At 45.6% G+C, this 12,706-nt stretch overlaps 1 protein-coding gene and 1 pseudogene across 1 annotated transcript; one reads left to right on the top strand and one right to left on the bottom strand.

The window, feature by feature from the left end:
• Positions 1–2,033: 2,033 nt before the first annotated feature.
• On the bottom strand, positions 2,034–3,305 carry LOC123100807 (peroxiredoxin-2E-1, chloroplastic-like; annotated as a pseudogene).
• Positions 3,306–4,115: 810 nt separating this feature from the next.
• LOC123100806 (cytochrome P450 87A3) lies at positions 4,116–7,009 on the top strand. The gene is made up of 8 exons (XM_044522682.1): positions 4,116–4,378; positions 4,502–4,829; positions 4,978–5,124; positions 5,328–5,579; positions 5,729–5,821; positions 6,032–6,110; positions 6,269–6,506; positions 6,597–7,009. Exons 1-8 carry the CDS (start codon positions 4,152–4,154, stop codon positions 6,697–6,699), a joined length of 1,467 nt encoding a protein of 488 aa, XP_044378617.1. The 5' UTR covers positions 4,116–4,151; the 3' UTR covers positions 6,700–7,009.
• Positions 7,010–12,706: the final 5,697 nt, after the last annotated feature.

Below are 12,706 nucleotides of genomic sequence, written 5' to 3'. Positions count from 1 at the left end.
GGCCCTCTCCAAATTTCAAGTCATTTGGACATATGAGTAGCTCTCAGCAAAAAAGACAAATTGAGGGTCTGTAAAAATGTTTACTGTTCATGTACTGTTCTGGCCCGATTTGTCTTTTTTGCTGAGAGCTTCTCATATGTCCAAATGACTTGAAATTTGGAGCGGGCCTCAGGCATCAAATTGTCTACCACACAAATTTTGTTTGGAATTTTTTGAATTTGTTTTGAATTTTTTACGATTTTTTTCTAACCGGGTGCAGATGAGCCTGGGCACCAAAATGCCCTACTCACAATACATTCTATATTTATTTGCTTCTGTACTGACTCATGGGATACGAGCTATAGCTACAGACAGGCCCGGCCTTGCGCGGGGGGCGGGGGGGGGGGGGGGGGGGGCTTCCACGGGCCCCGAAAACTAAGGGGCCCCGACCTGGGGTATATCCTAGTTATAGCCCAGCTGTAAAAGGCCTAGTAGGAATAGCAGCGGACGGCGCAGATGACACATATGGTGGGGGCGATGTCTAGCCTTCAGCAAGTCGTGCTTCGGACTCACTGAAGGGCGAGCGAGTTGGGCTGGCGCATGACCGCGGGAGGCCATAGTCTCTTTTTGCTGTTTTTTTACATTTTTTGTTTTCCTTTTTACTTTTATTTTTGTACTTTTGTTTATACTTTAAAATATTACAAAAACACTCTTTAAAAACATTTGAAAAAATGTTGATCATGTATATAAAAATGTTGAACAAGTATTTGAAGAAATGTTGAACAGGTATTTGAAAAAAAGGTTGATCATGTATATAAAAATATTTAGCAAGTATTTGAAAAAAATATTGATCATGTATATAAGAATGTAGAATGAAAAACAAAAATAAACAAGGAAGAAAAATGAAAAAAAAGGAAGAAGAAAAAAGAAAAGAATGAAAAATCGGAGAAGAAAGAAAAATGAAGGAAAAGAAAACAAGAAAACAAAGAAAAACCGGAGTAGACCGGCTCCGATCGCCTCTAGTAGGTCGTGATCCTACAACTAACCAGTAACTCGAAGCGGGCGGAGTGGTTAGCTCCGCCGATGATCCCCCTGGAGACCAGGGTTAGATCCCTGGGTGCATAAGGCATGCAGAGATCGCTTGATTTTAGCGAACACAGTTGATTCTTCCTGGCTCCCCGCAACATCTGATCCATTTTCTGTTGCCTACTGTCCAGACTTGTTGTGTGATGATTGGGAAAAAGTTAGCAACATATCTGTTGTTCCCATGACTCGTGGACTGATGCTGATACAAACAAAATTTCAGGAAGCGAACATACAGGGCAGCAGCGAAATCAGAAAGGGACGGGTAGGAGGCAATACTGTGTTTTTGTTTTAATTTTATTAAGGAAGACCACAACTTGGAGTTTATTAGTAGGTTGACATTTGATTAACTCCAACTAGCCCTGTTGTGTAGCTCTAAATAAAGTGAGAGGTATTGTTTGATCCCTTTCCTGGTACAGAATTGCCAATTCCACTTACCACACAACCATGATTGATAAACATAAATGATCAAATCTTGACCGTTATTTTCTCAGAAATGTCAGCCCCATTCGCCCTTTATTTCTCTGACCGTGCGATCAGACCTATGTGTGATGTTTGATCTCCAACCTGCAGGACCTACCATGCATGGATTTCCCATTCCCGGTCCACACACGAGCACGTCAAGAGGTTAGAGGCCGAGTCACCGAGAGAAGACTGTGACGCGTCCACTGGAAACCTCAACGATGCAATTGCAGAAGGTATTTTTGATATGAATACTGCTTTTGATGTACTTCAAAATGTTTATCAGCAAGATTTCATGTATACATATCTACATTGATAATTATTTTGACGTTTACGCTAAAGGGCCTCGGGTTGTAGCTTTGCCCCAGGCCCTCCAAATCTCAGAAGCGGCCCTGGCTAGAGACTAACTATGTGTGGTGACGGTGGAACTGAACTGAACTAGAAATTGATGAAGTCGCTCTCATCTCCACTAGATGAGTGTTTGACAAAAAACTACCACACTAGGGGTATCTGTCCCACTGAACTATCACTTTTAAAAAAGTGACCGAAAACTCCAGATTAGTACTAATTTTGCAATAAAAAACTACCAAGTTGAGTTGATGACCGTTTTTATGATTTGAAACCTGTTTATGACAGGAGGGACTCGCTTGTCAGGGCTGACATGGTGGCAAGTCAACTATGTTTGAAGTTTACCGTTATGACAGATAGGGTCCACACGTCACGTTCAACCTCCTTCTTCAATCCCCTCTTTCTCTGTTTGACATTTCAACAAGCACCTTATGTGCATCGGGCAGCACCATCGTGCAGACGTGTCGACGCCAGTGAGCAGCGGCAGCCCGTGGCACCGGCGACCTTCTTCTTCCTCCTCCTGCTCCCTGTTAAGTGGGAATCCTGCGAAGCTAGGCTCGCTGGAGCACGCCAACAGTACCCTCCGTTGCTAGCCTCACGGCCGAGCGGCACGACCGGACGCCGAGCCTCACCGGCTTGTCCGACAGGTCCAGCTCCATGCCCATGGCGCGCGTCAGCTCCCCGTTGCCGTCCGAGAGCAGCAGCACCTCGTCGCATCAAGAAGGCGTCGTTGACGGAAACGCAGGCCACGGCGTCCACCCCCTTGGCGCGCAGCTCCCCGGCCCTGGCTAAGAACCCCGGGAGATGCTTCTGGACGCAGGTGGGCGTGAACGCGCCCTGGACCGCGAACAGGACCACATTCTTCCCTGCGGTGCGGTCGCGGACCGTCACCATCTTCAGCTCGCCGTCAGGGGAGTCAAAGTAGGAGAGCGTCGCGTCGGGGAGCCGCTCGCCGACCGTGATGGTCGTTGTGGCGGCCAGGGACGCGGTCGCGGAGAGGGCCCGCGTCGCCGCGCGGGGCGGCAGCCGGACGCGTAGGGGCCCCGCGGGCGCTAGGCGGCAGGAGGCGTAGGAGAGGGAGGAGGAGGGGCCGCGCGAGAGGAGAGCATGCCTGGACCCTGCGGCGGCGGCGGTGGCCGAGAGGGTGGCGCGGGGAAGGGGAAGGCGACGGGGAGTCGTCGTAAAAGGCGAGGACGACCATGCCAACATCAGTGGCAGTGGCGCACGAGCTCGTCACCGCCGGTGGTCTCCATGCACTTGCGCGTGCGCGTGGTGGCCAGTCGGTGGTGGTGCGGTCAAAAGACAGACACCGGTGTCCTGCTCTGCTGCTGGTAAGGTGTTTGAGGAAATGCCAACAAGAAGGAGAAGAGGAGGAAGAAGAAGGTTGGTGCTGACGTGTGGGCCCCGCCTGTCATAACGGTCAACATGACAGTCAAAATAAACAGAGTTGTTGATTTTCGCCACGTCAGCCCTGACAAGCGGGCCTCTCCTGTCATAAACATGTTTAAACTGTCTAAACTGGCCATTTTTTGAAAGTGGTAGTTTTTAGTAAGTTTTCGGTCACTTTTTTGAATGTGGTAGTTCAGTGGGACGGCAACTCCAATTATGTAGTTTTTTTGTCAAACACTCCCGCTAGATCGACCAGAAGACAATTCAACTTTTCTCTTGGGTCTCTCGCAAAAAAAAAAAAAAAACTTTTCTCTTGGGTGTGCTGACTGCTGACCAGAAGAAAATACTACCACGTGTGCCGTGGACTAGCGTACCCAAGGCAACGGCGCCAATCGCGTGCGTGCTCACATGGAAAGAGACCAAGAAGATTAGCTAAAGACTAACTATGTGTGGTGGAGGTGGGACTAAACTGAACTTCAGTCGTTGTACTAATTGATGACAGCCTGACATTGTCACTAGAAATTGATCAAGTTCATCTCCACCACCACATCGACCAGAAGAAAATTCAACTTTTCTCTTGGGTGTGCTGAGACCAGAAGAAAATTCAGCGCGTGCTGTGGACTGGTGAATCCAACGCAACACCGTCAATTGCGCGCTCACATACATGCAAGAGACGAAGAAGACACTATAGCAAGAGACTAACTAAAGACTAGCTAGAGAAAACACTATAGTAGCCAGAGACCGCCAGTGACACATTTTCCTTTTGCGGGGACAAACTCGGTCGTGGCAACTTTTCCTTTCTGTATTTATTTGAAATTGCTTACACTCGTATATATAGCTAAGGCAGCGAAGCCAGAAAAACCAGAGTGCTGCTCTCATCTAGCTTCAACATGGACATGGAGGAGGGCTACTACTTCTACTCGTACGCATCGCTCTGCGGCGCCCTTGCCGTTATAGTAGCAGGTTGGCTCGTGTACAGGTGGATGAGTCCTCCCTGCAACACCGGGAGGCTCCCTCCCGGATCCATGGGCTTCCCCCTCATCGGCGAGACCTTCCGCTTCTTCAAGCCAAGCCCTTCTATTGACATCCCAGCCTTCTACAAGCAAAGGCTCAAAAGGTACTCCATCGGTACTTCTTCTTGTCGAAATAGACTTTCGCCTCCCTTCATAATTTTTCTTTTAAGAAATAGCCGTTTTATAAATAAAACAACCACCTTCCGTGCGTGCGTGCCTGTGTGCAGGTACGGTCCGTTGTTCAAGACGAACCTGGTGGGGCAGCCGTTGGTGGTGTCCATGGACGCCGAGGTGAACCGCTTCATCTTCCAGCAGGAAGGCAAGCTGTTCCGGAGCTGGTACCCGGACACCACCAACATCATCTTTGGAAAGGAGAGCCTCGCCTCCTGCGACGGCTCCCTCCACAAGTTCGTCCGCAGCTTCGCCGCCAGGCTCTTCGGCGTCGACAGCCTCCGGGACGTGCTCCTCGCCGAAATGGAGCACAACGTGGCGCGGAGCTTCGCCGCGTGGGCCGCGGAGCCTGAAGGAATCGAGGTCAAGGACGTGGTGTCCACGGTAATTCTTGAGGACATGCATGCAATATATAGTGTACTTCGATTGGCTAGCTAGTTGGTAATATTAATCGAGCAGTTCTCTTGACCAATCTTTTACCTCCGTTTACGAAAAACTGATTGGGTGGCATTATCGGCCTCCTGCCATGCAGATGATATTTGACCTCATGGCCAAGAAGCTTATTGGTTTTGGCCCCGAAAAGTCAAGGAAACTTAGGAAGAATTTGGATGTCTTCTTCCAGGGAATGGTCTCCTTCCCGCTGTATTTCCCTGGGACAGCATTCTACAAATGCATACAGGTATTCTTACTAGTACTCCCTCCGCAAACTAATATAAGAGTATTTAGATCACTATTTTAGTTTGACTTTGTTTTTTACTCCGCTGAATAATTAATGGCTATGTGCATCATATTGATGCAGAGGCCGGGGGTTTAACCTCCTTTTCAAAAAAGTTTTGCATATGCATCAAACAGATCTACACTTATGCTAGCTTCTTTGCATAGGGAAGGAAAAACGTGCAAAAGGTACTCAAGGACTTGCTAAAAGAAAGGCTCGGTGCACCTCAAAAGAGACACGGTGATTTCCTTGACGAGGTCGTCGATGAGCTACAGAGCGGGCCGGGAATGTTGAACGAGAAATTCGCCATAGATCTGGTGGGCGCCCTCTTGTTCGCCAGCTTTGCGACGGTGTCGTCGTCGCTCACGGTCGCCATGAAATTCCTCAGCGACCAACCCAGTATGGTAGAAGCACTCAAGGTTCTCTCTTAGTCTCTAACTAGCACTTAACTTTTCTTGCTTCTGAACCTGCAAAAAAAATTAAATTTACTTCTACGTGTAATTAATAAATGTTTATGTATGTGGAATACTTGGATTTTTTGTGGTTAAACAGTTAATTATGCTTGCAGGAGGAGCATGAAGCGATTTTGAAGAAAAGAGCGGGTGCGAATACCAGTGCGATCACATGGGAAGAATACAAGTCCATGGCATTCACTGCTCAGGTTTAATTTCACTTCATGCATGTGTAGCTTGATTTCATTACTAGCAGTAATAGAAAGTTACTAGTACCAGATGCACGATACTAGTGTATGATACTGCCCACGACTAGCAGCTTAATAGTCCTACAACAGCATTACAAGTTTGAATGGTTATTACAAGTTTGGATGCATGCATATACAATGAAGCTGAAGCCCAACGTTTTGTGTATGCAGGTCACGAATGAGATCGTTCGCCTTAGTAACGTGGCCCCTGGAATATTCAGGAAAACACTAACAGATGTGCAAGTGAAAGGTACTCTCTCTTTTTTAGCATCTTTTTTTAGTGAAAGGTACTCTCAGCACAGCACTTTAGACAATTCTCTTACTCCACATCATCAGGTTTCTAGTGTACATTCTAGTTAACGCCTCCCAATCTAACTATATATTCCGCATGAACGCGTGAAACCGCAGGCTACACGATCCCCGCGGGTTGGCTGGTGATGATCAGCCCCATATCTGTCAATCTGAACCCAGAATTGTATGAAGATCCCCTAGCCTTTAATCCATGGAGGTGGCAGGATGAGTCGAAGAAGAGCACTCTGCTCAAGAACTTCATGCCGTTCGGAGGGGGGCTAAGGCTTTGTGTGGGCGCAGAGTTCAGCAGAATCCAGATCGCACTCTTCCTTCACACCTTGGTGACAAAGTATAGGTAACTGTGGTGTAAAAAGATATCTATGCATATGTATATGTATACATACACATATTCTTATGAGGAATTCATTGAACAAATGTTGGGCAGATGGAAGGAGATAAAAGGAGGCGAAGTGCAACGCATATCGGAGATCGTGTTTCCAAAGGGCTATCACATCCAAATAATCCCTAGGGAGGAATCGATAAACTGATACAAGAAAACAGAGCCTACTTTCTCGCTAGCAACTTGATGGACAATCTCACTCCTTCAATAGCTGGGGATTGACAGACAAAATGTAATCTCTCCATAAAATGTAGCTTTGCAACGTGTGTGAGTACCATGGTGTGGAGTTTCTAAACTATGTGGGTCATTTCCTTTTTTTAGTAATATATAAAAAGAACAGATGTTATTGTGGCTATAGGTAGGGCAAAAACCTAAATACTGTTATTGAGGAGTGTGTCACGTGTAAGATAATTGGCTGTAATTTACTACCAGGAGTACTAGTCATGGTTTTCACTTTACCGGAATTTCGACGAAATCTACTGAATTACTTAAATTCAGTGTACAGTGATATATTTATCTTTCAGCCAAAACAATTCAGCAATTTCAGTAGTACATATACAACAACAACAACAACAACAACAACAACAAATCCTTTAGTCCCAAACAAGTTGGGGTAAGCTAGAGGTGAAACCCATAAGATCTCGCGATCAACTCATGGCTCTGGCACATGGATAGCAAATTTCCACGCACCCCAGTCCATAGCTAGCTAGTTTTTTGGTGATACTTCAATCCTTCAGGTCTCTCTTAATGGACTCTTCCCATGTCAAATTCGGTCTAGCTACATTCTCCGCACGCTTTAACCAATAAGTTAGTGATGTATGTGTAGCATTCAGATTGCATGGAGATGAATATTGTACTCCCTCCGTCACGGTTTAGAGGGCGTACATATGGAATCGCAGGGATCTAGGTGAATCCCGATTGGCCCTGTTTTCCTTTGGACGTGACTGAAAAAAAATCCATGCAGTAACACCCCGGCGCCTAATTAGTTGAGATATTAATGCGTGGTAAACCCCAGAGCCACTAAACGAGGAGCCCCTCCCGCATGCACTGGTGGAGACCGTTTGCAGCGTAGGATTCACACGGTCGCATGCATACATTACTAGTAGAGCAGAGTACTAATTAGCTATAGGAGTAATTGCATTGGCGCCTTAAATCTTGTCTATTTTAGAAACACACGTAAATCTAACTGTGCCTTCTAAACCGTGACGGAGGAAAGTATAACAGAAATTGAAATCCATAGATATAGCAGAAAAATAGTGACAATTTGTCTTTGAAACTTGTGAAGAAAATCATTGGATTTAAGAACCACATGTAGGCTACATTCTCTTTCCTCTTCAATATAAACCTGGAGGAGCAGGGCAAAATTAATGGACGCCTCGAGAAGGAGATGTGTCATGGCCAACACGGGCGACACCAGCTTGAGATGGGTGTCAAATATCAATGTCGTTGACGATGGTAGATCACGACAATGAGCCCAGTTGGTCTACATACATAGTTTCCTACATAAATGTTATCAACATTCGAGAAATCATTGTTATTTGTACCGACCTTGTTGAGCTTGAACTTCTACCTCACCACGAACTTGAGGCCGGCTCCAATAGGAGGCTTTGCGGTAGAGGCCGATGCACCCCCATCAGATCTGGAGCCCGCGACGGGAAAAGCCGGCGGTCCCATCTCGAATCACGCGAGGGAAGGGTCACCGGTGCCCCATCAGCTGGAGCAGCCGGCGGGTCCCGCTCTTGGATGGGCGCCGGTTGGATGTCCTGTCTCCGACTCTGTAGCTTATGAGGAGGCACGGCGACAGATGGGGTGGCATGGACGGCTTGTCTTCCATGGTTGTATGTGGACGCACTAAAACACTGTCAAGGACGCCAAATCTTTTTTGAGAACCAGGTATGCAAATAAATTTTCCCAAGGGACAGAGAGTAATGAAGTCTGAAACTCTGAATGATGATCATTTAGAACAAATTATTCATGTTTTCTCGTAGTACACGGTATTGGACTGGACGCATATGGAAGACGAAAGTTGCGTCACTAGTAGCTTGTGTGCTCTCACCTCGGCGATATTGATGTTATCCTTTGCCTCCATTATAGTATCATTGTCAGGCTGAGGTGACCGGCGTGACTCGTCTGCATACTTCTTCCTGCTTCCGTCTCATAATATAAGACATTATTAAATTCAACATACTATCAGATACACAGGAAGCTCTCCGTCGCTAGCGGAACCACACTGTACCTATTCCACTCTAATTAAGCAGCCTAGCATGATTGTGTTGCGTGGTCCAGACGTGGTGTATCACTGTCGAGGCGGCTGGCGTGACTTGTCTACATATGAGTATATGACTTCAATGTACTTATTCCACTCTAGTTAAGCAGCCTAGCTTTGACTGCGTTGCATGGCCCAACCGTCGTGTATCATGCTACTCTTTATTTCTAGCGTTTCACGGGCATGCAATCAGGTTGGTACACTGAGTTAATATAAGAGCCTAAAACCACAGGTTTTGGGGCAAGGCTTCCTCGGAAATACCTTTTCCTTTTTTCGTCGTTGATATACCTATCACATTTTCTGTTTTTCATCTCAAAAAACACAAATGACCGGTTGGTTAGAAACTGGGCCCTATTATGACAGCCCGACTCCACCCGTCAGGCCACGTGGGCAGGGGAGACGGAGAGGCCATTAACGGCCGTCATCCGCTCTGGCCCAACCCATCTCTTTATTACTGGTTGTTTTCGCTCTCTCAGTCTCTCTCCCCTCCTAATTGCCGTCGACGACCAACAAGTCATCTGCCAGTGAGAGGGGAGCAAAGGGGCGTATGGCACCATCATCAACGAGATCAAGAATGGAGCATTACCTTTTAACTGTAGGTTTTACTTTCGAAGGTCGAGCAGCTAGTAGCGACGCCGATAGGTTAGCCAAGTTTTTGAATCCTCTCGATCAGGGATGACACACATGGCTTGTCATCCCCGTGATCCTTTTGTAACCCCACTTCATGTGGAATTTGAGCAATAAAACTTGGTTTTTTTTCGAAAAGGGGGATCTCCCCGGCCTCTCCATCAGAGCGATGCATACGGCCATCTTATTAAACCAAACAAAAGGTTCCAACAAGGTCTCAAAGTCTCCAACTGAAAAAAGAGAAAAAGCTCACACAGAGCCAAAAAAGGCTAGAAACACAAACTAGCCAAATAAAGGATGCCACAACCGGCTGGCTAAAGAAAGATAGGTAAACTAATTTCCTATCCTATTACATGACCACCATTCAAACCGGTTGAAGATATCCCGAGCTACCATCTCCCAGCGGACAGATCCAGTAACCAAATGCTCCCTGGCCTCCATCGGAGTGAGTAGCGACCACGAACGGATCAATGCCGTGGCCTGGAAAATAACCTGCAAAAAATGAATACGTGATGTTCTGTTAAAAACCAAATCATTTCTGCAAGTCCAGATGGTCCACAGCAAAGCGCATACTTCTACACGAATATGTCTCGCTAAGTCAAGCTCAATCCCATTAAGCCACGTCCCAAATAACGCGTTGACAGAATTCGGTGGAGTAATATTAAAAGCAATGTGGACCGTCCACCAAAGAACTTTGGCCAGCGGGCAATCAAGAAACAGGTGCTTGATCGTCTCATCCCGATCAAAACTTGTTGTCGACGACCACCCACCCCTCGTGCTCGCTGCCGCTTACCAGTCATGCATTCTTGGAATGACGAAGAACCGGACAGCGACGACAACCTAGTGTATAGCGGCACAGAGAGGGATTTGTGGATAAGTGATTTCCGCCATAGGGCAGGGTTAGGGTTCATGAGATTTGGGGATTCTTATTTTTCGTTTAGAGATCATTCCACCCGCATTGAATTGATTTATGGCTCTATCTAGATATGTTCAATGCAGGAGAAACCTGACACTATCCGGGAGCCTTCACTCAAGTGCCAGATGCACCAGTCCCAGCCGAACACGTGTGTTGTCTTTGGTTGTTTTGTGCAGGTTGGACGTTAGTTATCAAACCTGTCGCATATGGGCATTAGGAATAGCAGTATAGTCCACTAAATTTAATTAGGAACGTTTTATCTATTTCAATGCCAGAAAGACATTAAGCATCCCTTCTCTCTCCCCCTGTTTCGCTCGGGTGAAGATGACGAAGGGAGAGGAGAAGGCCTCGATGGAGATATTTGGGTCAAGGGGGCGGTGGCATTCCTGGCGTAATAACAGAGAGAATTTGGGATAGACTCGAACCTGCATAAGTGGCAGCTCGGGAATCAGCAAAATCGCAGCTTCGGGCTTGGGCTGCCTGCTATAGTTCATTTACAAGAATCGATTCTGAAAATCTGAGATGGGAAGTTGGGTGCTTGTTTCGGATTCAGCTATTTTGAGGCCTAGAATCCAGCAGTCGGTAGCTGAAGCCCAAATTAACAAAGGCCACCTCACTATTGTTGTAAACATATTCCTGCGAAGGATTGTTGTGTTTACCAATGTAGGGAAATTTGATGTGGATTAACTAATTCAGATGGTTGTCAAGTGGAGAGTACATCCAGATGAGAAACGACTTGAGGTTTCTCTCTTCCATTCAATCAGATCAAGCAAGCCTTCAATGGCACCAGATTTCCAGATCGCCGACGGTCTGTAATTCATCCCCAATATCAGAAAGAGCTACACATCAAATGGAATTACAAATCATTTGCTACCTTGGATGATGGAGAACTTGTTTCTCAATCTTCTAAAGTTGATTTATGCATTGGTCAGAATAGTGTTGATCAAACTAAAATTGTTCTGGAGATGGTTGAAATAAAGAGATTAAATTGCTTAAAGTTTGCTGACCAAAATCCTAAAGTTGTCCTACCTAGTAATCTTGGTGATAATAATCAACATGCCCAGGTTTTTGCCTCCTCTAATGGTCCTATTTCGCCTTCTAGATCAGGGGCACTGCTGATCTAGGGAGTGATAGCACAGTTCTTCACACTAAGAATGTGCCATGTGGCTTATCTCATCCTTTCAAAGTCAAATGATAGGAGCTTTCTGGAATATTAGAGGTCTAGGTCAACCTGGTAAAATACAGTGGCTAGGTGACTTTATTAACAATAATCACATTGATTTTGTTGGTTTCTTTGAGACTAAGAGGGAGAATATTGACGATTACATCCTTAAAGGGATTGCTGGTAGACATGACTTTTGTTGGCATCATTTACCTGCTGTGAATTCTGCTGGTGGCATCCTTGTGGGGCTAAATAATTATCTTTTTGAGGTTATTGGTTTCTCCAATAAGAAATTTTGTATTATAGTTGCCATTAAGAACAAAAATGATGGTTCCTTGTGGCATTCTGTGGCTGTTTATGGTACTGCATATAATGAGTTGAAAGTAGAATTTATTGCTGAACTTCATGAGTGTATGTCCTCCTTGTCTTATCCTGTTTTCTTGGGAGGCGATTTTAACCTGATTAGAACTGCATCTGATAAGAATAATGGTGTGATAAATAATCAGTTTGTTTAGTTGGTTAATGAGTGGATTAACAAGTGGGATCTTATGGAAATTAACATTGCCAATAGGAGTTTTACCTGGAGCAACAACTAGGAGACTCCTATTTTTGTTGTTATAGATAGAGTTTTTGTTTCGAATTCTTGGGATGCCCACTTTTCCTTATGTGTTTTAAATGCTTTACCTAGAATTGGAAGTGATCACTCCCCTCTCGTCCTTGATGCTAGTGCTAGGAGGGTTACCTCCCAAAAGGTTTTTGGATTTGAAAAATGGTGGCTTGACCACCCAGAATTTAGAGATCTGGTTACCAAGATTTGGAATACTCCAGTTCCTGGTAACTTTGCTATTGACATTTTGTTGAACAAGGCTAGGCTCTTTCGTAAAAAAATTCAAGGTTGGAGTATGAATATCGACGCGGGTTTTAAAAAGAAGAAGAGAGATTTAATGCAGGAATTCGATATCCTAGATGTGTTTTCTGAGAATAATCGCCTTAGTGACTCAGATAGGAGTCGGATGAAAGAGATTACAAAAGAGCTAGGTGAAATCTGGCACAAGGAGGAAATTACCTTGTGGCAAAGATCCAGGGATCGTAGAATCAAATATGGTGACAAGAACAATGCATATTTTCAGGCATTGGCGAACCATAGGCATAGGAAGAACCATTTGACGGAGCTGATTGGGGAA

The sequence above is a fragment of the Triticum aestivum genome, chromosome 4D, assembly GCF_018294505.1.
Source record: "Triticum aestivum cultivar Chinese Spring chromosome 4D, IWGSC CS RefSeq v2.1, whole genome shotgun sequence".
NCBI classification, from domain to species: domain Eukaryota; kingdom Viridiplantae; phylum Streptophyta; class Magnoliopsida; order Poales; family Poaceae; genus Triticum; species Triticum aestivum.
Note: the sequence above shows the minus strand (reverse complement) of the source record. Positions and strands in the feature narration are given on the sequence as shown.